Here is a 27,516-nt window from a genome sequence, read left to right on the forward strand (position 1 = left end):
TAACAAACATATTTAAGTCATTTGAAGCTATAGTCGTAACTATTTTAGTTAGTGAACGTCCGTTACATTCAAGCCATTGCCAAATGAGTTGATACAAAGCTAATTAAGCAGCTATACACAAAACTCTCTCTCTGTATCTCTAAGTATGGCTAAGTTTACAAAATGGTGCTGTCTGGCGACATTAACTCGCAGCAGCTCAAGAAAAGAACAAACAGACAAAGAGTTAAAGACAAAGAAGTAAAAAAATACAAGATGATTACCTCTTTTGAAGACCCCATCATGCTTTTTTTAATCTTGCATGTTCTTCTTAATTTGAAAGGATGAATGCTACTAGCAACTGCATGGAGTATGGGTGCAGGTGGTGCGGAATCACCAAAGGCTTGCCACATGTGGATGCGCAAACAGTGTTGTTGTCATTACTTAGAATTCCTTATGGGGGCAACAGAAACTACACACTACAGCTTTAAGTCTTAACATTAAGTTTTCTATGAGAGTTTGGTTGCCTTAAGGGTTAGCGATACTACAAAAAAAGCATTACCACCACCAGCATTTCTAATATTAATACTGATACTTTTTACAATCAAAAGCTGCTATTGTACTATTATGTACTAGGGAAGAGCCATGTGTTCTAATTTATGAGGTGACTGCATCATTCGTTTGTTGGATATGCCACTAAAGAACGTGAAGACAGATCAGCTTTCTTTTGTATCGTAATGATAGGTTTTTTTTCATTATCAATTTTGATAATCAATTCATCGTTCAGTCAATATATCTGTCACAATTTCTCAAGTGACATCTTCAAATTGCTTGTTTTATTTTACCAACACTCCAAAAATGTAAACCCAGGCACTCTGGATTTGTTTTTGGAATCTGCTCTTCCATTTCTTTAAAAATAATAAACAAAAATACAGATTAGTGTCACTTCTGCAATCATCTTACATTCATATCTCCCAAATTATGTGTGCAGTGTGCATCATACGATGGATGCACTGCTGTGCACCATATGCAGTGCATATTATTATTGATACTAGGATAAATAGTTCAACTATATTGCCAGGCCCTACAAGAAGGGATCAGAAATGATTACTGGCTATAAGAGCACTTCAATTCAAACACACACACACAGGCTTCAGTCAGCGTGGCAGCAGCAGAGTGAGGGGCTGCCAGTGACAGTTGGTGCCATCACTGATGCTGGCTGTCTGCCACCAGGCTTTAACCCCACAGCAAGAAGAGCTGTCAGCCAGCATCGCCCTCCCCCACCCAATACTTACCAATTGTGGGCAATGCTCCACCGCCATGTCGGCCCTTCTAACTGCCCCCCGCCAGCCTAACATCCACCACTAACCTTCTCAATGACCACCCACTGTTTCCCATATATAGCTAGTGTTCTACCTGAAAAAAAAAAACGAAACACGCTCCAAAATATGTTAATTGCTATGGCTAACGTGCTAGCAAACAGTCGCCTAGCTAGCTAGCTAGTTTCCAGCTTACTGTAGCAAACTTTTAGCAAACGCGTTCTTTCACATTCTTCTTCTGAACAAGAGGATACGGCTTCTGGACAAGTTATGGATATGTTAAGTACAATATTTACCATTCTTTTAACTCTAGCGTGTCCTCCACCAACCCACGGAAATACAATATCTGAGAAGACATATATATGTCTTCTCAGATATTGTATTTCCGTGGGTTCTGCTTTGGCTTTCTAAATATTCAACTTTCTTCACCAGCTGCAACTAACGTTATATCTGCATTTGGTGCTTAGCTACAGGTAATGTAACGCTAGCTAGCTAGTTTGAGTTAACGTTAAACCAATTTAAGCTTGTTTTCTAAAAAAAAAACTGCTGCTGATGCTGGGACAAGGGGTTCATTAGGGAAGTGAAACAGAGTAATTAAACAATGTCCGTGCTATTTTTTCAATAAGCTGAAACAAACAAAACTGTACCAGTGCATTTGGGTGGCATTGGATTATTATTTTTGGGGGATGAAACAACTCTTTCATTTTTATTGTAAAAAAGAAAAATGCTCTCAGAAAAGAGTTGCATAACAGAGAAAATTAACTACAAGTGATCAGCAACTGTTCCGAGTTTAAAACTCCATTCAAATTTCATTGTCCTAAAATCCAATTTGTATGGTAGAAAAAAACGATCTTAGTGAAGGAGGCACTGGAAGTTAGACCTAGGTAGAAAGACAAGCTCACACCTAACTGTCATCCCTCTCTGCAAATCCTCATAAGTTATCACTTTAATACTGTAATCACGTCAGTAACCTGTTGTCTTAATACATCCTGCATGTGTGTGGGAGGTTTTTTCAGGTACATACAGTTCTGTAAATCCACCTAAGCTTTTACCCGTGGTGCCTGACCCTGGGACTGTGTCTGTCTCCCGTAGTGACCATGCCATTCAGCCGTGATTGCTTGGCCTGTGGCCGATACCTTGGTGACAGTGGACCGTGACCACCCTCCATCCCCAATGTCACTTGGACCCGGTGCCCTGGAGTGAATCTAAGCTGTATTGTGTCCTCACATAATCTCCTGATGGCGGGGACACTGGGGGATAATCTTAACTTGGATTTACATTTACCTACAACATTCAGGTTTGTATATTTAATGTTTTAAGACATACGTACCACTTTTTAGGTGAAGCAAGGATTTTAGTGAAGGAAGTAAGTGGGAAATAAAAGAATTACTGATGACTCATTTTAGTTCACAGATCAGTTATGAAAATTAAAAAGCTCTGACCCTTAGCATAAGTAAAAGGATTGTGGGAACAAAATCAATGACTGTTTATCCCAGAATTTAAAGGAAATGTGTATATATGCACAGGAAGAACTCTAAATATATTTCTTTCTTTACTATATATACAGTATGTTTAACTATCAACTCAAAAGTGGTTTGCAAAAGCCGGCTGCCTTAGACATGTATCACAAGCATGAGTCAAACCACAATCATTTTGTCTCAAGATAATACACGAGAGAGACATGGGTTTTCCCATGTAGATTTTTTCTAACCAGAAATCAATTCTTGTGACTCGCCTTGTAAACAAGTTGTCTTTTAGTCTTGGGAATTAGATCTTTTTCGGCTAGTCGGCTACATTCCTGTCATCGCAGGTGATTTTATATAAGAGGGAAGTAAAAAGGAGGTATAATATTAGTATTTTATATACATTGGGAAACAGGTGAAAAAGATTGCACCAAAATAAATCTAACGTTGGACATGCCCAAATTTCCTGCCTCTTCTCTTAGAAGATTAAAAGTAGAATTTTAGGCACAGCTTGTGGCACAGATAAATTAACTTCTGTGGAGAGGGAGTGAACTTTGAGACTCCAACACAATTCAGACCTAAAGCCGGTCAACGTGATAATGATCAGCATCATTCATCAGTAGCACTAATGTTTCCAATCAGACGCAGCAATGCTTGTTAATGTCTGTTGACCTGGTGCTTCTCTCCTTTCCCACCCCCACTCCAATGTGCAGACACATGGTTGCTTAGCAACCCAAGGGCAGCCTATGGAGAACACATGCACTCTTGAGCACGCACTAATGCACACACACACACACACACACACACACTTGGAAAACCCAGGAACTCTGAAGAAGGATGATGTACTCCTACTCCGCCCCTCCATCATGGTTTGTGACCCCCAAAATGTGAAGAGAAACGGCCAACCCCACTGCCTGCACTCAGTATGCATAACACACTGCACATACTTACAACATAATAGTGAAACAGTCCCATCAGTGTCTTTGACAAAAAGCCCTTGTTATCACATCATATGCACATCCAGAACGTCACTGAACCTCACACTGATTATTAATAGATTGAAGACGGAAGCCATGAAATCAGCATTTCCAACAGACAAAGAGCTTTAGAAGATGAAAGTTAAAAGCTGAGCAGCCTCTTCCCAGTCTAACACTATTAGCACATTAAGCAAGTGCTTAAATACAGACAGCAGATGATGGATCGACGCAGTGCCTTGAGCAGGAGACAGCATTATAATCCTCTGGGGGAGTTCACTACAGCAATGGCAACCAGTATGATACTGCAGCCCCTGGGGAGTGGTGGGACTGGGTAGATTATGAGCAGCCTTGGGGCGAAGCTAAACCTCTTACAGCCCAGGCACACAGAAAGGAGCAGGTAAGTGTACACACATAAAAACACCATGACATGCATGAAAAGCCACACTTTAGTATGCTGTAAAATGGAAAGACGTGCTGGAAAAAGGTGTACGCACATACAAATAAACACCAACAATATCAGGAATATAATTTGACATCTTGAGCTTTAATTATGTCTGAATGACATGTTTGGGTGAGGAGAGAGCAAAAATTGGTGTGTCAGGGGGGTAATTTTACTCCTGTAGGATCATGGAATGACTCTGGGCCGAGGGCAAGGAGATGGCAGGAGTTTGAAAGTGTGTTTTTTTCTGGTATATTAAAATAGCAGCCTCAGGGGCAAGAGAATTAAACTGAAACATGGTGGCATAAAAGGTAAAGAGTACATTATAGCCTGATCCCTGCTGGAAAACCACAATAGTAGTTTGCCCTGGTGATAAACACTAACTAGGATATGGTTTCCTGACAGGGATATAGTGTTATTACATGCTGACTGTGAAAATAAACAAGGTTGAATTTATACCAAATGAAATTACTGTGGAGCCATTATACTTGGGTCAAAGTATTCCACCCAGTGCCAGAGGGCAAAATGTGGGTAAATCACCAGAAATATTGTTTTGAGTGGGTGTATCTACAAAACATCAGCATACTGTACATGTACCTTTTATCACATACAATCAAAATACCCACAGTGTGCAGTCCTTCCAGCCTGGTCAACTGTTAATTTGTTGCTTCTACCCCCCCTCGGGAAAAGCTGCTTAGAGCAGGAAGGAGATTACACATAAGCAAATATACAAACAGAAAACACTGCAAAGCCAGTTTGACCCCTGCCTATGAACACACACACACACACACACACACACACACACACACACACACACACACACCGATTCTGAGACCCAAATCTGCATATAGATGTGGGTTTCTATCAGACCCAATGCTTTCATCCCCACATAAATACAGTATTTAGACAGGATATTCAGTTAGTTCAGTACAAATGTACTGTAAGCTTTACATGGGGGGCATTCGATCTCCTCAGACTAGCAGTAGTTCACTCACAACTGCACGCACACACATGCACACAAACACACACAAAAACAAACACACGTTTGCATGCATGCATGCACGCACATACAGAAACACAGCCCTTTTCTAACCCATAAATCCATAAATATAAAGGGTCATGATCATGACAGGTCCATTTCTAGAGCCAATGTAGGTTTGGTCTTTTGGGTTGTACACTCATAAAAGTTTTATTTTTATATCTGTGTGCCTAAACCCAGAGGGAGAGACAGACACAGGTGACCTTGGGGAGAGGTCACTGGAGAGGGTTACTGAATGAAATCTCCCAATGCAAAACAAGGACTCAGCAGCCTAGGGAATACGTGGCCACATGGCCAAGCCTTTTTTAGCTTGTGTGTGTGTGTGTGTGTGTGTGTGTGTGTGTGTGTGAGAAAGCGAGAGTGAAAGACAGGGACAAATGTCTCATCAACCTTCACGCATCCCACGTGATTGGCATTGTAGGTGTGAGTGATCGGGCACTAAAAAAGCAGTCTTCGTTCATACAGCTAGAGTTTAAATGTTGCTTTGGCAGTCGATCAAATTGGGTGGATCATCACTTAAAGCTTCCCCGCCACACGTATTTCATTACTTTGTGGTAATGTCTGAAGTTCTACCATGGACTCTGTAACATTTTTTTGTGGAAAAAAAATCCCTTGGTTACCTTGAAGCCATTCTAGTGTCAAATATAAAACCTATGGGAAGACTCAATTTGAGCCAGTTCTCATTAACATTCAACAAGCTAAGCTGCTTGACTCTGATTGGCTAACAGCTAGCCAATGAGAGCCTGGCTAGCTCATAAATAATAACAAACTCAGGTAACATGACATGACCAACCAGCTTTTGTAATTGGCCTGATTTCTCCTCACATTATTTTCACATTCGCAACATAACACAAACACATATGGACCTAACATATTTCAAAAAATACAAGTAAAAACGGTTTGGTTTGGCAGGGCACCTTTAAATAAAATTACATTACCATCAGGAAGGAGATATACCAAAAACATGCCAGGTCTAACAGATACCTGACATCATTTGTACCAACAGCTGTGGGGTGTCTCGACAAACTATATGTCATCTGCCATGACACAGCACATGTTTTTCCTTTTTTGCTAAGTATAGTATAGATGTGTATATATGTTCTTATCTGTATATTATCATGTTTTATGTGTTTTTGTCCAAATGTGTTTGTTGGCTACCTAAACCAAATTGCCCCTTGGGGACATTAAAGACATTTCAATCAATTAAACTAAATTAATCAGTCTCTGAATTCAATTCAACTCAGTGACTGATATCATACATAAGGGCATAAGAATAGTGTTTTATGAAAAACTTGAAGAAGTTTATCATTTAACGGGGCAACTTTTTCTTTCTTTCTAATAAAAAGGAACTGAGGTCAAATGTCTTAGTACATTTAAGAGTGTTTGCCACACACACACACACGAGGGAAATTAGGTCACCCAATAACTCATATGCTCACAATTTGATTTTGCCTTCTTAGCACTGGCTTACAGACCATGGCCATGAGAGAGATGGCACGATGACATAAGTGCATACATCAGGGGAAAATATTTGAAAATATAGGGCACATGGTAAAACATGCTGACAGCAATACTTATATCAAAAATCTTTTTAGCAAGGATGTCCAAAGCTTTCTAGAACTCTTCTGTATTTTGAGACTGCCCTCTAGTGTCTGGCAAATAATGGTGCAACGATATTAGCTTGTACTGGACCATGCGTTAATGTTTCAGGCTGACAAGAACAAATACTTTATACATAGGTTTATTATTTAATTTCACTTTGCAAAAACAGTATGGAAAATAAAAGCACAGTTCTTTACGGTGATGTACTTGTTGCAATAACATGTTTCTATTTTACAACACCATCAAAGTTAAAGTTTGGGGAGATGGGAAGTACATAAGCACAATTTTGAAGGATAGATGTACTATCCAACCTCTGCATGCCACTGGTCTAAATTTAGGACTGGGTAGAGATTTCAATACTTTTTAGGTACTGACCAAATTGCCTCTTTAATATCGAGTAACAAAAAATGCCTCGTCATTCAATGCAAAAATTCGATACCTAAAGAGTAAATCTCATCAGTGTCAGTGAGCCAAAAGGCATGCAGCATGCTTCTACCAAGATCTAAAAAAGATACCGATTGGCTTTCTAACATTACACTCTATATGTTACACAGAGAAAGGGCTCACGTAGTAGGAGGTAAAAAGTAAATTAATAGAGAACTCTGTAATGTTTTGCTTTTTGTTAAAATGGATTTTATAAAATTGGTATTGAAAAAAGTATTGTTCGGCAAAAATGTTTTAACGATACCCAGCCCTCTTTAAATCTAATACCAACTAGACTTCCTTTATAGGCTTTATTAAAAACCTGTATTTGTATTTGTAGTTCTTTCATTTCATGTCATGAAAAGGTGCTCAGATCTGTTCACTGACTTTTCACTTATGGGAAGAACCTAATTGGAATAGTGTCATCCTGGAGAAAAGTTATTTTCTTTACAACAATAGAGTATTCATTGATGATAATATCCAGCCACTTACAATACAGTTAGTAAGGTTGTTTTTCCAGTGCAACCTATAATTCTGACATTGAATCATTTTTGGAAAAAAACAATCAGTCACTCAATTAAATGTACTTTGACCGTGTATTTGTACATATAATAAAATTTGACGGTGGTTAATCTGATGTTTACCATATATCAAATCTGAAAAATACACAAAAAAAACAAAAATTGTAAAGGGGCTGTACTCACATTAACATAGCAGCCATCAAATATTTGATATGTAGACATGTAGTGGAGTAAAGGCGTCCTGAGCAGAGAATGAAGTCCCGCTGCCTCTGTGTGTGTTGCAGACGTTGCGGTTGCCAAATATTTTTCAGTCACTGATGGAATATTTTTAGCAATGACAGAACAATCTGAAGGCCGTCCATCATTTTGACAGACTAGAACTCTGAGGGCGATCTACCATAACTTTATTAATTCAAGCCTGCTTGTAATAAGTACTGACCACTTCACTCCACTTGTCTCTCCTCTTCTTCTGGCTACGCCAGGCATTAGAGCAGCACGATAGTGTGCCTGTTCCACAGAGATCTGCTCTTCACGAAAAAGATTTTTCTTTTTTTTTTTAACTGTGAAACAGGGAAGCAGAGGATATTAATGATGGTGACAATTTTCTGTAGGCTGTTGGGGGAATGGTCTGTGATTGCCACGTAAAGGTAATGCCAGCCGGCAGTTTTTTTTTCTTCCTATTTTTGGGCACAGCACCTTTCAATACTTATGTACTTTTTTTAGTATTTAGAAATAAGTTTCTAAGTTCCTAAAGTTTATTTTGCAAACAAAATTAAAGTGCACAGCCATCATTTTTCTTTTTAAATCTTTTCAAATGGGATTAGGGCCTATGTCAGGCTCCTGTTGATCATCCATGTAGTAGGGATCTCCTTGATGGACTCTGTGATTGTGCACTCTCAGGTTACCCCTGTGGGCAAACCTTTTCCCGCACTCTGTGCAAGCGAAGGGCCTCTTCCCCATGTGAACGTCACGTTGGTGGGCTCTTAAGTTCCCGCTGCGGGCGAATCGCTTACCACATTGAGCGCAGCCAAAAGGGCGTTCCCCTGTATGTGTGCGAGTGTGCACAGTAAGCTCAGAGGGAGTGAGGAAGCTCTTGTCACAAAACTGACATGGATGCAGTCTGACTCCTGTGTGGCGTAAAAGGTGTCTGCGCTGGTGGGAGGGGTAGGTGAAACACTTGGTACAGTATGGACAGGTGTAAGGTCGTCCATTCCCTCCCCCCGGCGCTGGAGGTGGGCTGAGAGTGTTTGTATGTCGTAGCGTGAGCGACTGTGAATTGGATTGTGGTCGAAGAGGGTCTCTATTGACAAAGGTTGTGACCCGCCGTGTGTGATTTATAGGGCCTCTCCCACCCCTGTCATCTCTGGGTCTCCATGGTGATTCGCTAGAAGGGGCTTGGGGCTGAACCTGCCGAGCCCCCCTATGCCCCACACCTTGGGTCTGCACTGAGTTCTGATTGGAGTCGTGGTTCTCGGGCTCCTGGTCCAGGAAAGGAAAAGAACTGTCGTCATCTTCGTTGCTGGTTTCGTCGGAGCCAAAACCTGGTCGAAAGCAGGGCGGGTCTGTGCCAGTGCTGCTGCTAGCTGGATCAGAGCAGCTGGTGCCATCTGCCTGCAGGTTCTCCAGACCGGACGCCCTACTCCGGGTGGTGTCCACCCGCGGTAACCACTCCCCTGGTTGAGCTAGGCTTGGGTCAAGCCTGGGGGAGCAACGCCCGCTTTGGGAGATGGAGAGAAAAGGGGCGGAGGCTTGATTCTGGAGGGATCTGTGGTCTGCATTGCCCTGATCCCAATGAGACACTGCAGAGAAATTAGAGGAAAAAGGACAATAAATGCATTTTCATCTGACCACCTGTATAACCCCTTCAAACTCAAAATAATGTCAAGGTTATCTAGCTCTAGCATGAAAAGGCAAAATAGTCAATAGTGGGAGAAGATTATAGTGACTTCTTACATTTGGCCTTGGCTTGTGTGGCAGACAGTGTATCTCTCTGCCTCTGGTCCCCGGCAGCAATGCTTCCCTCTGGGACTTGGACTGCTACAGACCCCATGGTCGGTTGTAATCCAGCACGCTATGGAGAACAAGTAAAACTTGTCTGTAAAACGCAGAAAAAGCCAAGGCATGTTGCAAATGTCACCACGTTCTGGCTGTTTTAGAAATCTTAAAAGTTTAAATACTTCAGTTAATTAAACAGACAACTTTTGTTTGACCTCATGTTTTACCGGAGCTCCATCCTGGCCTGTGACCTCTTCTTTCAGGCCGCTGAGGTTCTGACTCAGTCCTTCTGCTGGGTCTGAATGAGAAGACATAGCCTTCCCCACATTCAGTACTGTGGGGAAAAAAAAGTTTGACAGGTGGTCAGTGTATCAGTAAAGCGTCTGGTGTGGGTTCAGTAGTGAGAGTGATAACAAAAAAGGTTAATCTTAATACAAACTGGGGCTGATTACTATGCATGTTATAAAAGATAGATTGGTTTGAGATACAGCCTCAGATACAAGATTATCCTAGATTATTCGCATACTCTATGTCCACTTTTATTATGTATTTTACCAAAATGAGTAGTCCATAAAATATGTTGTATTACCTGATCCTGTCAGGGTCTGCTGCCTTAAGCTTCCCTCTCTGTCTCCTGATGACATCTCTCCTTCCTCGCACCCTCCACCTTTCGCCTTCTGCCTCCTCTCCACTTTCTCCAGCTTGCCTCGGAGGATGGAGATCTCCTCTGTTTTCTGCGTTAGCTCCGCCTGCTGTTCACACAGGCTGCTCTCAAAGATCTTGGCGATCTCGCACACAGCGGCTGCCAGAAGCGAGTCCATGACGGTGGCCAGCTGAGCGTGGAAAGCACTCCTAACAGACTCCATAGTCCTTTGTTTCAAAGATAATGTTCCAATGTTAACAGTTGATTGGTGTTTAAGTCTATAGTTGGCCTCCGGAGACAGTTGAGGGGCGATGTGGCTAACGTTGCCACTGTAAACCCTCCTCTGCCCTGACATCTACGGACTGCCATGAGATGTTTCCATGCTAAGTAGCTACGCCATTTCCAACAGTCATCTATCGTATTAATTTGCTTTTTAAAAACCAATCTCCTAGTGATAAAATATCTCAATAGAGCTATGGTGTCAATGTTAAGGTAGCGTTACTTTTAGTTAGCTAACGTTGCAGTGTTGAAAAACAATGCGGTAATTTATATTACACGGACCCAGTTTGCATAGCACAACATATATATAGTCAACCTCTAGCTAGCCAAAAGAAAACAAGTTGCAGTTAAACAGGCAATGCAATCAGTGACGATGTTAGCTAGCTAACATCAATTAGCTCTTACGCTAGCTAGCTAACGTGTAAACAGGGAAGCCAATGAAGCGTAGCCAGTGCCAGCACTTAACTGTGTTCATGCAATGGAAACAACCAAATACGCAGACTGCCAATGGCTCTTGATTGTCCGTGGGCAAATACCTGCAGAGGCTAACATTAAATCCATGAAAACCCTTTAGTAACTTTCAAAGATGCGGTAACTCGTCGTCCAGGACTAGAAGCAGGTTGATGTCATGGATGTGTGTGAAGTCTCGCGATAAGAAAGGGGAAGCCGACAACAAAAATATCCAAAAGAAGTGTTATAGTTATAGAGATAGACATTCAGATGACTGTCATTTTCAATGGCGAGAAGATACTATAGTTTACTGCATGTAAATGTACATTTAAAAAAAATGCAAGCCAAGGTATAAAGTATGGATTTTATTGGGGAAATGTTGACAATGTTTAAGTCTATCTACAGTATTCTAATAGTTTAAAGAAAATACAGAAGAGTAGGTTTGTAAAACATCTAAATCATTGTGTCCGTGTAAATCAATGAATACAACCCCTACAGAATTGAAAAAAAGCAACAACGTTGGAACAGTCGAAAACGTAAAATATGTTTCAGGAGTGAAGCTTAAGATGAAACATAACTTTGAAAGTAAGAAGTCCTCAAGAGTTGAAATTTTTTGACACTCCAGAGTAAATGCAAACATTGTTTGAATGACAGACTTGATACTTAACAGCTCAATCTGTACTTAAGGCAAAAAGTAGACGAATACATGCAGATAAAACATTTACCTTTAGTAAATACAAAAACAAGGTTGGTGGGTTTGATATAATGTGTAATGCAATAATTATACAGCTTCTACCAAGGCCATTTTGTTGTGTCTATTAGACATTGCGGCTGATCCTGTAGTCAAAGAGCAGGTCTGCTTTAAGGCGATATTGCATGTACATGGCCTTCAACTGACAGGTATTTACTGAGCCAAACAAAACACCCTTTATATCAGTGTTACTTTCTCAATATCAAATTACATTAAAACAAATAAATGATAATAGTAGTAAAAGGGTGCTTGGTGATGGACCTGATCCATTATTAAAGGGACAGAGACACTGATGTTTGACATCTGGGCTTTCCTTTTAGACAAATGACAATGCCAACACTACCAGATTTTCTATTACCGGTTTTACAGTACAGTTTTAGAACTTTTCAGGGGAACAGTGATGTGATTCATTTAATATTCCATCCATCCTCTTCCGCTTATCCGGTACCGGGTTGTGGGGGGAGCAGCTCCAGCAGGGGACGGCACACTTCCCTTTTAACATTATTTAATCTTCAAATAAAATAAAAAACAGATTTTAAGAATGTTAACTGCAGGGTAAACCCCACCATCAATCAATAACAGCATAAATGACAACACCCAGTGTTTCAATGTCTACTGTATACAGGCTCAATTATGGTAACGCGCCATATGGTTCTTAAGGCGTCCCTTATAGAAGAAGCCTTTTCCACAAACCTTGCAGAGATTAGGACAAACCCTGTGACTCTTAGCCACATGCTTACTGTACTTTACTTGTGAGTAGAATATCTTCTCACACTTTGCACACTGGGTCCCTTTCATTGGCAGATGGCACCTTTTTTGATGTGAGTTTAGCTGTCCACGAAAACGAAACACTGCAGTACACCTCTCACATTCGATGGGCTTCTCTCCGGTGTGTGTGCGAAAGTGTTCAATCAACTGGTATTTGCTTTTTGAGACCTTCTGGCACAATAAGCAGCTGAAACCGTCAGAGCAGCGTCGGCCCATTGTCTGCCATCCAGAACTGTAATTTTTCTGAACATTGTTATGGTTGATTGCTAGACTTGTGTCTTTCTTCTGAGACATCAAATCCTGTTGATCATCTTCAGTCTCCTCTAAAGGCTTGGTTGATGCAACCTTTTCATTTGTCTCACTGGAATTCATTTGGTTTTTGTGGATTCTCATGATGTGCTTCTTGAGTGCCTGATTAACGGAGAATTTCTTTGTGCACATGTCGCATCGGAACGGCCGCTCACCAGAATGAGCACTCACATGCTCTTTCAGCTTGGAACATCTATGAAACGTCTTGTTGCAGTGTACACCGGTGTGCTTTTTGGTTGACCCACCTTTCTGGATAGATGATTCACTAATGTTGCTAGTGAAAGGTTTACTTTCCTCCTTATTGATCAGCTGTTTTCTGCTTGGTGCAGTCGGGTTTTCTTCATCACAGGACTCGCGTTGGGGAGGGGTAGTGGACTGAGCTTGTTTTGCCAACAAGTTCTTGAGTTTTCGACAAGTCTGTTTATGCAACTGAAGAGCACTTGGAAAACGGCATTCTTTTTTGCAACCTTGACACTTCTTGTGTGATCGTACATGCACACTTCGGCCAAACGGCGTATTAAATAGCTTCTTACAAAACTTGCAGGAGTACCTCTTTTCACCATCATTTTTCACAGTCTCCTTTTCTTGAGACTCCGTTGCTGCGGTTTTTCTTTTCTTGGTTTTGCTCTTTGTTGTATTTCTTTGCTCTTTTCCAGTTACATTTCTCCCTCTTCCTCTAAGACCTGAATTGCCTGTCAGGTCAGTATATTCCTGTTTGATATCCTGGAGCAATAGTCTCATGTCATTTCTCATTGGTGAGGGTTGAGTTCCTCGGCTGCGCATCTGTATGGTTCTGTCCTGGATGTGTTCGTTTAATGAGGAACCTGTGAAAGAAAAACAGCAACAAGAAAAAAATTTAAAATAACTGGGACCCAGTAAAAGAGCAGAAATAAAATGAAAAAAAAAAAAAACTGTATTGTGTAACAAACGGCTTACATAAGATATCTACAATAGTGACAGTTTTTGTTTTGCATCTGCAAGACTTTACTAAGCACATAAAAAGTAGTGGTGTTATCTCAGGAAGGAATGTAAAGCCAGCTGCTGACACATAATAGTGCGATGCTCAATTGAAACTAATGGAGCTTGTTGCCACAGCCATTTTACCTTCCAATAGCTCAACATTAACAATAAAAAGGTGTAAAAGTATCAACGTTGAGCTATGTGTATGTTGTGAAAATAAAAACAGTTCTTGAGGAAGATGTTGTGGTGTCAGCCGGGCATGATTCAGGGCAGATCTGATCCTTAATGCATATTCCTTTTAATCCTCCAGGTACACACACTGTATGCAGGTGCTTGTCAGCCAATCCACATATTGGTAAAAATCAAGTACTGTATATTACTGTACTCTGGATAACAAACACACCACCCTGAGTGGTTTGACAGGAACACATTTTTAGTGAGGAAACAGTACAAACACTTTAAAGTGTTTTCTGTAGATCGAGTAATAGACACTTCCTGGAAAGAGATGAAGCTGCTTACTTTTTGGCATAATGTTCCACTGCTGTTAGCATCAGAAACGTCTGCTTCTTTGAGGACAGAGGCAGAAATCTCAAAAGGAGGACATCTTTAAAACTGGGTGACTAAAACCAAAACTCACTTCATGGAGAGCAGGCATGCGCAAAATTAAAAATTGGCCTCCATCCAATTAATGAACTGGAATTCAAATTAAATTGACTCCGCCACACAGGAAGTTGGATTTGAATGACATGAAATGGAATGGATTCACGACAATTCAAAGAAATTCCACACAGCCACAAAACAGAAAGAATGTGTTGAATCACACATAAATTCAGTGTTAGGAAGGGTACTTTGTAAATGTAATTGCTATTGTTATATGTTACCCATTATAAATGTCGTTTGGATTACTTTATCAATGCAAAGAAATTTATTTTCAATTTGATTAGTAACTAATTGAATTACACATTTTGCTTCGGTAATACAACCAAATACAATAACATTAATTTTATATTTTAACAATTGTATTACAGTAAATGTAGGATTTTACCTCACAAGTAAGATTGTGATCTAGTATTTAAAGGGAGCCTTGGAAATCATAAAATAGTTATTGGTGAATGAAAGTATGTAAATGTGTGAAAGTAGAAGGCAATTACAATAATCATTTTGACATTATTATCGATCTTTTACAACACAAAAAAATGAATGAAAGAAATCATTAAGAATGAACTCACCTCTCGTGGAGCGTCTGAGACCCTTTGTTTGCTGATGAGAGTCATCAATGGCACAGTTAACCACCTAAAACACAGATGGTTTTTTGTTATATCTCCACTGATTAACATTGAAAAGTAGACAGAAAATGTGTCTGCAAAGGAAGCAATACATGAGATAAACTTCATTGACGTTCTGAAACTTTCAATTACTTTGCCCAAATGTGAAGAAGTGGGTATGGCGGCAGGTCTTTATAACACAATCCAGATTAGGAAAAGGCAATATACTGATAGGATTGGAGGCCCTGCAGAGATAGGTGTTTTTCAAAGCACAACTAAATCTAAATTAAAAAAAGTCAAGCTTCCCCCCAAGGAAAGGTTGCCTCTTTGACTGGCTGTGTTGGTCTGTAAGATTCTGAATTATATCAACAATCTGATCTTTTGTCAAAATCGGATATAACACTAGCATTTCCTGTCAACTTCATAAAACTGGCTGTGGTGACATTTCCTGAGTGCCATGTAACTTTTCAAGAGTACCAATCGATGATGCACTGTATTAGATCCAGCCACTGAAACAGAGCATATGGCCTTTATATGTGGGGTTACCAAATCTCCAACGGTCCATCTCACCATTTATCCTGTCTCATAAAGACAAGTGTACTGACAAGTTGTTTTTTTTAGCCTCTTCAAACAACATAACTCAGGTTTTTAAATCAGCATTATTTTTTTCCTGCTGGCTCACAATGCTAAATTTCATTACCACCACATCTTTCATTTACACACCTCCTGCTTGATTGAAATGGGCCACAGTGGAATGGACAGTTTTCGCAGTCTTATGCTGGGACACAAGCTTTCTTCTTGCTTAGTTACAGTCTCGCAGCCCAGGGGAGCACACCAGTCGTCAGGTACTGCACAAACCAATACACAAACATGGTTAAGCTCTGCAGAGTTTAAAATTGTGATTCCTTTGACTGAATGATGTAGAAAGAAATGCACAGTTTACAAGGCTTTCTTTTTGCTATACTGGTAGCTCATAAGAAATATATATATATAAATACACTACACTACCGGTCTAAAGTTTGGGGTCACTTACAAATTTCCATTTCACTCCATTATAGACAGGATACCAGCTGATCTGGTGGGTGGCTGATCTTTAATGCCATATTTACGTTTCCCATTATCAGCAACCATTCATCCAATGTTCCAAAGGCACATTTTGTTTACTAATCTGATATTATTTTAAAAAACTAACTAAGAAAACATTAAACAACCCTTTTGCAATTATGTAAGCACATAATGTAATCTGGAAACTGCCGCCCTGGTTACAAAAACAAGGCAACTGATCTCAGCTGGGATTCTGTCTATAATGGAGTCCAATGGAAATTTGTGAGTGACCCCAAACTTTTGACCGGTAGTGTAAATCTACTTTTACAGACATGTAAAGTACATTTGTACTCATTAAGTGTAACAATATGTGTGTGTGTGTGTATGTGTGTGTGTATTCATTCCACTGTAAGGCGGCATATTTTGTCATGTTATTCACCTCATTTGACAACTATACCTTCAAAATCAATCTCAGGAACATCCGCCGTTTGTCCAGAGGCGCTCAGAACACGTTCAGGCTCTCTTTGTGTTTGGGTAAATCTACCCATGTCCACCTCTCTGTCACCTCCACACTCACTTTCTTTCAGCTTGAGCTCTGCTCTCTGTAACTTTATTTTGAGGTGAGCAATCTCTTCTCCTTTCTGCACCAGGTCCTTTAGATGGTCATGTAGGCTGTTCTCAAAGATCAGCATTATTTCAAACACAGCTCTCCTCAGGACTGAGTCCATGCTTGTGGTCAACTGGGTCCTAAACCCTCTCGTCAAATTGTCAGACATCTTGGAAGATGGCTGGCAGCTGCGTACAGATGTCCCCAATTGGAAAGTCTTGTGTGATGCTGTCCTGGTCCTTTTTACTTCCCACTATCATTTACTCCTTAAACAAAGAGATAAGAGATCAGGTGAGGTCAGGTATTCTTTCATTTGGGTCACTTTAGCAGGGATAATGTTTGTGGACACAGGGCTCTAAACCCATGGCAAAAGGGATCCTATTTATCTACCTGGCTCATAGCCTAAGCAGTACCTGGGGTAGAGGTGGTATGTTTCAAGCATAACAATGTGAGTGAGTGGAAATTTAATATTTTAATAAAGTTAACAAGTACATAAGACACAATAGTGTTTTCCAGTAAATGTTTCCTGTTAGACGTACTAACATTACTAATAGGCTAACGCTAGGTTTTACATCACTATTCATAATCTTAAATTTTGAAGGCACACATTTTAAATGTTCAATCATTAAGACATGTACTTTTAATGTCAATATCATATAGTAAATATGATGCCAAAGTGCATCAAAAAACAGATTTAAAAATAATAATAATCCTGGCCGGCTAACCCCTGAATGTCCTCAAATCCCCAAATCGCCGGTGGGGGAAACCATCAGGAATTTACGCCATGAGATGCCGTTAGCGTTTTTAAGATTCAGCTATATTTAGATAATTCTGGCTCACTGGTTAAGAATAAAAACTCGGATGATTAACCTGACGATGTACCACTTTAACGTTAGCTAAAGTCGTTAATGACTAGCTAGCTAACGTTAAGTAGCTAAATACATTTAACGTTAGCATTCCACGAAAGAACAGGCTACATATTCAGTTCATGCTACGCACACATTGCGTTATTTTAAATACTAGCAGACGTCGTACTGACAAAAAACTGCTAAAGTGCCATATAAGCTACATAGCTAAACATTTAGTGTGAATTAACGTTACACATGGCGAGCCACTGACCGTTCGGCACAAGGAGAGTTCCTGTAATTCCTCAACTTTGTCGGAACCGGAAAGGCTTTACCACGTTAACAGTGAACAGTTTCATCCACATCTGACATGTAAGCTGCATTAGTTTCTTGTTAGTTATCTAGTCAATGTGTAGCCATCACACCGTAAAATGGCCACACGCCATATTTACTCCACATCCGTCCCAAAGGAGGGAAAGGTTTTCTTACGTCATTACTTAAGAGCACGTCACTGCGTCGGCCCCATGGTTGCCCCGTGCGTATTCGTTGTATCGTTCAACTGTTCAACATTACAAGAAAAGTGTACATACCGGTATATGGCATGAATCATGGATGTATTACGATATATGGTCCAAATAGTTGGTTTAGCTCATGGATGTATTAAGACAACTAACTAGTTCATAGATGTATTACAAAACCTGAGGTAGACATCTTCTTTGGCGCATGCGGTCCATATGTTTGCTACAACCAGGCAGCGGTTACCGTAGCAACCAATCTTGTACAAGAATGACGTTAATGATTAAGCAAAACGTTGCGATTTATGTAAATAATGTATATTATATAGGCCTGTGCAATCTCTCAGTGTACATCAATCTGATACACTGACCCTGCGTACTCTCTCCCTTCAGGTAGATTTCTTAGTTACAACACGATGGAGCTAGCTAAGCAGATTTGTGTTAATATGTGCGGGAGGTCAGCCTATCCGGGAGGTCTCCTGGCCTTACACTCTGCTGAAAAAGTAATTGTATTCATTAGCATAATTGTTTTACTGTTTAGTTCAAAAACATCCAAAACACCAAAGTTCTAAGACATAGCGGACCAGACACGAGCTTTTATTTTGAAAAGTCGAATCTCGGGACGGCACCAGCATAACATTCGAGATGTCTGAGACGGGAAGTCTCCAGTCTGCAGCAATTGGTCATATCCTGAGGTGGGCTGCTTAATCTTTATTTACTAGAATATCCCGTATTACTTTTCTTCACACAAAACCATTTAATGTAACAACAGATTTATTACCATAGTCAATTTTTAAAGCCTATTGATATGAAAATGTCCTAACTTTTGTTTATCATTTACTGAATACAGGTTAGCTTGTTAACACTTGAAGACTTTATCACAAATTAAAAAGTTTAAGGCAAGAATAGAATGTGGAAAAATCTGTAAAGCATTACCATCACTTGTGCTCATGATCCAAAACAATCTGTTATATTCTATGCTTATACCCCTCTTACCATGTTTAGAAGTTGCTCAAGTTCCTCAGAACATTTAATTTTTGGAAGTTCACATAGCAAATTTTATTGTCTGATGTCCACAGCTGGTTGTCTTTGAAAATTGACAAGCTTCCTTAATTTACATACAATAATGTTCTTTGTTAAATTGATACAATGAACGCTAACATTGATGTCATCAACCTATTTGGGGTAAATATCATATTCAGACATGTTAAAGCATCAACCCCTATTTTCCTTTTTATTAATTGTTCAAATATTTTAAGTCACTATGGAAAAAATGTATGGAACAGCTAGAAAAGTTCATTCTTAATATGTCTAAATACTTACTCATATAATTTAATAACTCTTGCCTTGCTCTCAGTGGTCCTATTACTGTTGATATACAACATAACATCATACCCTTCTTTGCCAACACAACATTGTAAGGCTTTGTAAGTCTAGAAAATCAAGGAAAACAAAGATTATTGTATGGTCTGCAGGGTTTGTTTTATAGCATTATACTGGAAAAGAGATCAGTGCAAATCTAAAGGGTCAAGCTAAGTGCTTTTAAGAGTCATACAGAATATTGGCCATTGAATTACCAGGTGTCTTACAATGTTTGTATATATAGGACAATACTGGAATGATCTTCTATTTCATTGACCTCCATCTCAGCCAAAGGTAGTGTTGTTCCAGGCCACATTGGCTGCATCCATGTCTACAAAGTTAATGTAAATCCTGAAATAGACACAAAGAGAAATATGTTTATAAGATCGGACATGAACAGTGAGCAAGGTATGCAAGACCCAGGGTTATTTTAAACTGTGTGTTTCTGTCACCATGCTACCTTTACTCATCACATTATGTGTAGTAAATGACTGTACTGCCTCTGTGTGTGTGTGTGTGTGTGTGTGTGTGTGTGTGTTTGTTTTACCTGTCAGGAGAGATGCCCAGGTGTTTGTTGAGCAGTCCACACAGGAGTTCAGAGTATTGCTTGTTGTGAGCTCCACTGATCTTGCCAATACTGTGGAGGGAGCAGAGTGCGCAGGGGTCTCCCTTCCCTCCAAACATCATCATTTGGTCAGGGTTGATATGCACAGCAATGTACTGTTATATGCAATACAGAGACACAAAACTGAGGTCAGACTACATTGGGTGGCTCAACCGTGAGGGACTGGTTTCAGTTTGAGGATCTTTGCCCAATTGAGCATAAATGTGACATTGTAGTTTCAGCATTATAAAAAGTACAGGCACATATTACATTTTAGAATTCAGTGAGGGTTGTAGTGAGGTTTTTCAAATAGTGAAGTCATGAATCCAAACTACCCCACTACAACCCCAACCTGAAGAAACGCTTGCCAAGTAACCAACAATACCTTTGAAATCTATTTATTTATTTTAAGATATCATATGTATTCATTTATCTGTTTAACTTACAGTGTGATTCCCTACATAATTGTCTAAATGCTGTTTAATATTATTCTGGTAGAGAAATATGGAATTCCTTTAACATTTTCACTTTTCTTTACATTTCTTGCATAAAATGATTAACATTAAAAAATACCCTTAAAATATTAGAATCAACCCACCATGTTACACAACTGCTTGATGTAATCTCCATATTCCCAGAAACAATAGTTATAGCTAAACCAGACTCCAACTGAAACCCATATTTTAAATTAGATGCAGTAGTTCCTTTAGTGCTGAATATATGTACAGTACATGCTAGTTTAACCTAGGCCTATCAATGTTTTGAACTGATATGGATTGATTCCCATTTTGATATATATGAGATGTTAAGGATGTTATTCTGAGTCCTATTTCAAAAAGTATTCACTCAGTTTGTAGGACAAAGATTTGCTTCTAACCCGTAGGGTTAATCATCAATCATTTACCCATGTTTACTCCACAAATAGTCAAAACTTATGTTTGCATAATTGCACGTGTTGTACTGAAATGTTAAAATCTATTAAGCTGATCCAAATGGGAAAGAATACGGAAGAGGATAAGGGCCACATGTCAAAATGTATTTGAATTCTGAGTTTAAAGTCACAAATCTGACTTTATTTCAAAGTCTAAAAAAACTCTTCATTTTTTTCACACGTGGCCCTAAGCCTCTTCCGTTGAAGAATAAAGACAGGCAGCCCGTTTTAGTTTCAGTTTCATAGTGAGCGTAGATTCTACATGAAAGATCACGGTCCTGGCCTACCTTTGCAGGTTTGCCCATAGCTTTGGCCAGCTCCTCGGTGGCCTCGGACAGCATAGCCGCTGGTACATCGCTTTTGGATACGTTGGTGTTCACCGTAAACATCGGCATGATTACTCCTTTTAGTTGTGCCTTTCTCCACTTGACAAACTGCTGATGCTGATCGCCGCGACTCTGCCACCAGAGCAGTGAAGAGAAGATGTCTCTTCCTCTCTAGTATCGTGTGCAATAGGCTGGCTATGGGACCACGGCGACCACAGCGCCCCCTTCCATCCCGGAAGACACTTCTGTTGGCACATGCTGTGCTAAGTCAACCAAGTGGAAAGTATTTTTTTGTCATTATTTTATTTTTTCACAACAGCTTAACACCACTGTTGAGACCACATTAAGTATAAGGTAATGTATTGGATCCTGAGTTTATGCATGTTTTTCCCAGGGTGCGGCTCTTGTAGGGTAATTACGGTGCTGGGCATGCGCAGTGTCATCGAGCATCAGCGCTGAAAGGAGGCTAGAGGAAGAAGAGAGAGAGAGAGATAGAGAGAGAGAGAGAGAGAGAGAGATAGACAGAGATAGACAGAGAGAGCGAGCGAGCAGAAGTTGGATGGCGCCTTCCTTTGTCACCATGTCTCTGTGCTTATGAACATCGACCAAGCTTATCCGCGATCGGTGAAATCCTACCATCTGTCGCCGCCGTTTCACGTCTAAGTTAGCTAGCTACTCCTCCGGATTTCATACAAGAAACGGTGCGTATACAAAGCTATATTAGCAAGTCTGCTAGCACGATCACTTTCCAGACGAAACGTTAGAGGTTGCCGCTCCTCTTCTAACGTTACTTTAACGTTATTGTGTGTCGATTAGCTACATTACAAGTTTACTAAGCCAACCTGACGCAGGTCGTGAATTTGGTTTTAACCTGCTTAGCTAATTAAAGCGGCAGTATAGTATTTCATTAAATGATAACAGATGTGGAATAATAGTGTTACTGTGTGTAACATGTAGTCACTGTAGTCAGTCCTACTGTCGATATTAAATAAGATTGTGCATAGCTGCAATTATTTTGTGGAACTGACATTGGATATGGATACCATTGGCATACATTGGCTGACGTTTTAGCGTTTTAAATTAAACAGTGTGAAACTTTTGTGATCTCTGTAAAAACTCACGTTGATGACCTGCTCGCGTGATTACATCCACTGTTATTGAACCATCATCAGGTCCGATCCCGCGGCCACGATGATGGAGGAATCGGTGTCCACGTTCGAGACGCATCTGACGGCTGTCATGGACAGTCTGATCCGAGCCTCGGTCTGTGAGATCACCAAACTATTCCAGGATATGGTGAACAACTACCTGGTGGAACTGTCCCTCAACAGGAAGGAGAACGACTCTCTCAAACAGCGGCTGAGGCTCACCGAGAACAAACTGAGAACCGAGCGCAAGTACGGGATGGGCTGGGCTGCCAACCGGCGCAACGCCGGACTGGCGGTGGCGGCGGAGGAAGGAGCTGGAGGGCGGAAGAAGCGAAAAGTTGAGGTGGCTCGTAAGTAGTGCTTGAGAATGGCTTTACCTCCCAAACGAGGTGGCTTACGTGACATGTAGTTTGTGTCACATGTAAAGCTGTCTTTACATGTGAATGTTACCTTGCTAAAACATCTTACATATGTTGTTATGTGAGATTTGGTCTATTAATGTGAGGCTTCTTGCTATGCAGTCAGGGCCTATATGAAGACGCACTTGTTTTGCTGGAAACCATCTGGCAAGAGCTGATCTCTCCCTCCCTCCCTCCCTCCTTCCTCTCTCCCTCCCTCCCTTCCTCCTCCGCCTCCTCTTCATTTTCACTCCCTCTGTCCTTCACCTCCCCCTCTCCTCTCTCTCGGCTGCATTCTGTCCCTCCCACTCCTCTGTGCTTTTGCACACTCTATCACTCCCTTCCTGCATTGCTCCTCTCCCTCCCCCCCACCTCCTTTACTTCTCTCTGTCTCTCTCCAACTCTTCCTCCTCCCTCTCCTTCCTCTCTCTCTGCCTTGTTCTCTCCTTCCTCACGCTGCAAACAAACACGCACACTCCCCTCCTTCCCTCCCGCACCTCCTCCACTCCTCTCCTGCTACTCTCCACCACCACCATAATTACACACTCCCTCTCCACTTCTTCTCTCTCTGCTCTGTCTCTCTCTTCTTTTTACATTTTCATCCTCAACCCTCCTCATTCTCCTTCAACGTGTCCTCACTCTCCTCTTCCTCCTCTCCCCCACCAACTCCACTTCTCCCTCTTGTTTCTGCCTTTCTCGCTATTCTCCTCCCTTTAACGTTTTACTCTCCTTCCTGCTCTCTTGTCTGTCCTTCTACACCCCCTTTCTCCTCACTCATTCATTATGCTCCCTCCTCCTCCCCCTGCTCCTTTTCCTCTCTACCTTTCCCCCAACCACCTCTCTACTTCTGTTCCCATCTGCTGCTCCTTTTCCCCTCTACCATCCCCCCAATCCAATCCCTTCTCCTCCTCCTCCTTCTTATCTCCCACTTCTCCACCCCTTTCTCCCCTCCATCTCTCTCTCCTGGCCTTCCAATCATCTCCTCCCACTTACCTCACTCCCCCTCACATGTCATTCACTCTCCTTCCTGTCTCCCTGTGCCCTTCCTCTCTCCTGCCCCCCCTCACTTTCTCCTAACTGTCTCACCTCCCTCCCACCCTTCCCTTGTCTTCCTCTCTTCTCCACAGGAGGCAAGTCGAAGAAGGGCCCAGCAGCAGCCTATGGAAAAGGCTGGCCTGTAGGTGTGTGGGAAGAAGAAGGTGGAGGTGGCGGTAGAGGAGGAGGAGGAGGAGAAAGTGCAGGAGCTGTGGGGATAGTAGCAGGAGCAGGAGGAAGAGGGGGGAAGGAGGCCAGGGAGATGTACCTCATCCAGTTCCCCAGGGATGAAGAGGATGAGGGAGGGATGACGGAGGACGAGGAAGGGGAGGGCAGCATCAGCGGTGAGGGGGAGGAGACGGCCAACATCAAAGAGGAGGTGAGGGAGACAGGCTTTCTCAGAGGAGGAGTAGGAGGAGAAAGTGGCACAGCATCTCTTGCTGCTGAGCAGCTTCACATAAAACGAGAAAGAATGCAGACAGAAAAAGAGAGAGTTGTGCTCATGTTTTTCAGCCATCAAATCACTGCAGAGATGTAATAGATGAAGGGAAGGCTATCGATTGGATATTTAGCTTCCAGAAGAGCCCATTGAAGAGGGCTCTCCAAATCTCAAGTGTGGCAAGCGAATAGGTAGAAATACGACTGATAGAGGTGAAAAGCTGTTTGCTTTTCTTCCACGTGACCAAATGGCAGGCCACAGGTCCATTCTTCACTTGCTTTCTGCATTTAAACATTCAAAGCATGCAGAATGTGTTATTATCCTCCTGTGATTTTATTACAAAGTGTTTTTGATGGCTGATAAAATAGATTTAAGTAAATGCAACCAATCAATTAGCTTTTTGTAAACATATGACTTGGTGGGGTCAGAACATATGGATATGGCAATGAGGGTTGCATCTATGTTGACGAGCTGTTGTGAGCACAATACATTTTATATTCTGGTTTGAGTTATCCACTTAAGTTACTACGCTCTCTGTGCTTCTCAATGCAGTTAACACAAACAGAGGGCTATCAACCCGCCTCTCTCCAGCTAATCAAGGAAGCTTTGAAGATGAACCCATCCAACCAGAACCTCCACACTGGCTCCAGAGCCCAAAGCAAAGGTAATGAGCCCAGGAAACACTGATTGAGGGAGAGGAAGTTAGTGAAAAGATCAGAAACCAATAGTTGGAAAGAAAGGGGAAATGATTGCTCACGCCATCTCTCTCTTTCTCTCTTTGTCTCTACTCAGGAGATTTGTCGGGTCATCCCCTGACCCTTCATTCAGGAGAAAGAGAGGAGGAGGAGGAGGACTGGGAAGTGGAGTCTGCAGAGCCGTCGGAAGGGGGCATGACCATGGATGAGCTGAGGGGTCTGGAGTCTGCACTGAGGGCTGAGAGAGGCCGCAAACAGGCTGCCATGACAGCCTCCCAGCCTGTCAGTCCGGACTCAGAGGTAGTGCGAGGCAGCGAGAGCAGCCTGGCCCCCAAGTACATTGGTCTTGATGGAATGGAGCAGGATGAAGAGCTGGAGCCACCCACCCTGCAGAGAGAGGAGCAGATAGGGCAAGGCAGGATGGAGGACGTTGTGAGGGCCGGCGTGGAGCTGAGGTCAGGCTGGCCAAAGAAGTTGAGAGAGGGCGACTCAGCTGCGGTCATGACTGGAGAGCATAGAATGGCAGAGCAGGGAGAGTCAGAGCACCTGCCCCACCTCTCTGCTCCAGGGAGTGTCGGGGAGAGCGGAGGGGAAGAGGAGAGTGGCGTGGACCTGCTCCACTTCTGCCCACAGTGTGGAGGAGGCTTCACCTCAGATGCTGAGCTGGAGGAGCACCCTTGTCCACTGGGAGCCTCTCATTTACAGGACAATGGAGAGGACATTCTTTTCCCTTGTGCCCACTGCGGCAACACATTCAGCCACGCCTGGGCTCTCAAGAACCACGAGTGCGCCTGTGCTGCCGAGAGGCCGCACTGCTGCGAGATCTGCGGGAAGCGCTTCACACACTCGCGTTCACTGGAACGGCATCATCTGGTGCACACGGGCGAGAGGCCGCACCGGTGCCCTCAATGTGGACGCAGCTTCAGTCGTCTTGGCAATTTGGAACGGCACCAGCGGATTCACACAGGTGAACGTCCATACGGGTGTGAAGCATGCGGGAAACGGTTCAGTCGGGTGGAGTACTTAAAGAGACACCAACTCATACACAGCGACAAGCCGACACTCTACTCTAGTGCTCCAACTGGAGAAGTGGCTTTGACCACAAGTGTTTTTAGAGCCACTCCTTCGAATCTCTGATAGAACTGGAAAGAAAAGGCAAGTTTTTAATTGAATGTGGTGGAATTCAGGTGGTGAATGTGACCGGTGGAAGCTAAGTTGAGTTAACTTTCTGACACGCTCTTCCAGGATGGAGTCTAAGCTGGAGGGCGGAACTTATGTCTCCCCCCTCTGGCAGGGAGAGCAATTACACAAACACTGTTGACAAGAAAGGAGTCAGAATAATACAGGGTGGCCATGGTCTCTCCCCCCTTCCTGTCTGTCAAGATTTTGGATAATACAAATAAATCATGTAACCAATCAGAGAGCCACATTGAGCAGCTACACTGTGAAGACTTGTGGGTGACTGAGCAAGGTTGGTTGACGGCAATTTTATATGTAAAAGTTCCGCATTCTAAATTACTTGGATAAAGAAAATACATGTGTGGATGATTTTTGCTGAGTAAAAGTTGATAAGTTAATTAAGTGGACAGGAAGTCAGTCGTAGGTGCCGAAGAAGAAATACATTACAGCCATTCAGCTATTCTCTCATTTGTATAAAGCTTGTGCTTATTTATGATGATCAATAAATTGTACATTTGTGTGTTTTTCTTAATAAGTCACTAATGTTGCAGCCAATGCCCCTATTTTTAGCCAGACAATATATTGACAGCTTTGTATTTTGTATATTTGTGTTTTGGTCATATCATGAAGAAATAAATATTTAAAATCATCAGAAGGCTCTTCTTTGTTTCATTGGAAAGTCATGAAGTTCGTAGACATTCAAGAGTATATTCATTTCCAACCAGAGACAGCCAGACAACATTTCAATTAAACATTTATTCATTCATTCATTAACTAGTGAGGAAGTCTCTTTAAGATTTTAGTCTGACCAGACACTAGAGGGAGGGTGGGGGGGTATGCTGTTCATACTGACCTATAAGAACCCTGGTGTTTGAGAATGAACTGTGTGCAGATAAGTTTACTAGAGCTTCTCACCCTTTGTTACTTACAGTGCCCTTTAAACAGACCGACTGGCACTTCCAGCCTGGTTTTCAAGATGCCCTCTAGGGTCTCTAAGGACATCTGCCTCACATCATAGCCTCGGACACGGGTGTCCGCTTTGGGATCCGGCGGCACAATCTCCTCTCCACTGCTGCGGTCATTCCTTCCCACAGCAGCATATGTTGGGAAAAAGGGCTTCACATATTTAGGGAGGTCAGATATGTAGGACGGACAGCAGTAGGCAGACCACATGTACTCAGGAACAGAAACCCTGTTACTGATCCAGCG

The 27,516-nt window shown here is 41.8% G+C and overlaps 4 protein-coding genes across 4 annotated transcripts; 1 reads left to right on the forward strand and 3 right to left on the reverse strand.

The window, feature by feature from the left end:
* Positions 1 to 8,434: 8,434 nt before the first annotated feature.
* LOC117951454 (zinc finger protein 500-like) lies at positions 8,435 to 11,307 on the reverse strand. The gene is made up of 4 exons (XM_034883150.1): positions 10,344 to 11,307; positions 9,970 to 10,088; positions 9,713 to 9,830; positions 8,435 to 9,558 (listed from the first exon to the last, which is right to left on the reverse strand). Exons 1-4 carry the CDS (start codon positions 10,750 to 10,752, stop codon positions 8,570 to 8,572), a joined length of 1,635 nt encoding a protein of 544 aa, XP_034739041.1. The 5' UTR covers positions 10,753 to 11,307; the 3' UTR covers positions 8,435 to 8,569.
* A 169-nt stretch (positions 11,308 to 11,476) lies between these two features.
* On the reverse strand, positions 11,477 to 18,171 carry LOC117951452 (zinc finger protein 836-like). The gene is made up of 5 exons (XM_034883148.1): positions 17,950 to 18,171; positions 16,681 to 17,097; positions 15,903 to 16,027; positions 15,144 to 15,207; positions 11,477 to 13,778 (listed from the first exon to the last, which is right to left on the reverse strand). Exons 2-5 carry the CDS (start codon positions 16,997 to 16,999, stop codon positions 12,505 to 12,507), a joined length of 1,782 nt encoding a protein of 593 aa, XP_034739039.1. The 5' UTR covers positions 17,000 to 17,097; positions 17,950 to 18,171; the 3' UTR covers positions 11,477 to 12,504.
* A 1,484-nt stretch (positions 18,172 to 19,655) lies between these two features.
* Positions 19,656 to 21,595, reverse strand: mif (macrophage migration inhibitory factor). Its single transcript, XM_034883184.1, has 3 exons — positions 21,375 to 21,595; positions 20,100 to 20,272; positions 19,656 to 19,903 (listed from the first exon to the last, which is right to left on the reverse strand). Exons 1-3 carry the CDS (start codon positions 21,480 to 21,482, stop codon positions 19,837 to 19,839), a joined length of 348 nt encoding a protein of 115 aa, XP_034739075.1. The 5' UTR covers positions 21,483 to 21,595; the 3' UTR covers positions 19,656 to 19,836.
* Positions 21,596 to 21,869: 274 nt separating this feature from the next.
* On the forward strand, positions 21,870 to 26,834 carry si:dkeyp-121d2.7 (zinc finger protein 852). The gene is made up of 5 exons (XM_034883149.1): positions 21,870 to 22,114; positions 22,586 to 22,911; positions 24,087 to 24,373; positions 24,986 to 25,097; positions 25,226 to 26,834. Exons 2-5 carry the CDS (start codon positions 22,605 to 22,607, stop codon positions 26,263 to 26,265), a joined length of 1,746 nt encoding a protein of 581 aa, XP_034739040.1. The 5' UTR covers positions 21,870 to 22,114; positions 22,586 to 22,604; the 3' UTR covers positions 26,266 to 26,834.
* The last annotated feature ends 682 nt before the right edge of the window (positions 26,835 to 27,516 follow it).

The sequence above is a fragment of the Etheostoma cragini genome, chromosome 10 (genome assembly GCF_013103735.1).
Source record: "Etheostoma cragini isolate CJK2018 chromosome 10, CSU_Ecrag_1.0, whole genome shotgun sequence".
NCBI classification, from domain to species: Eukaryota; Metazoa; Chordata; class Actinopteri; order Perciformes; family Percidae; genus Etheostoma; species Etheostoma cragini.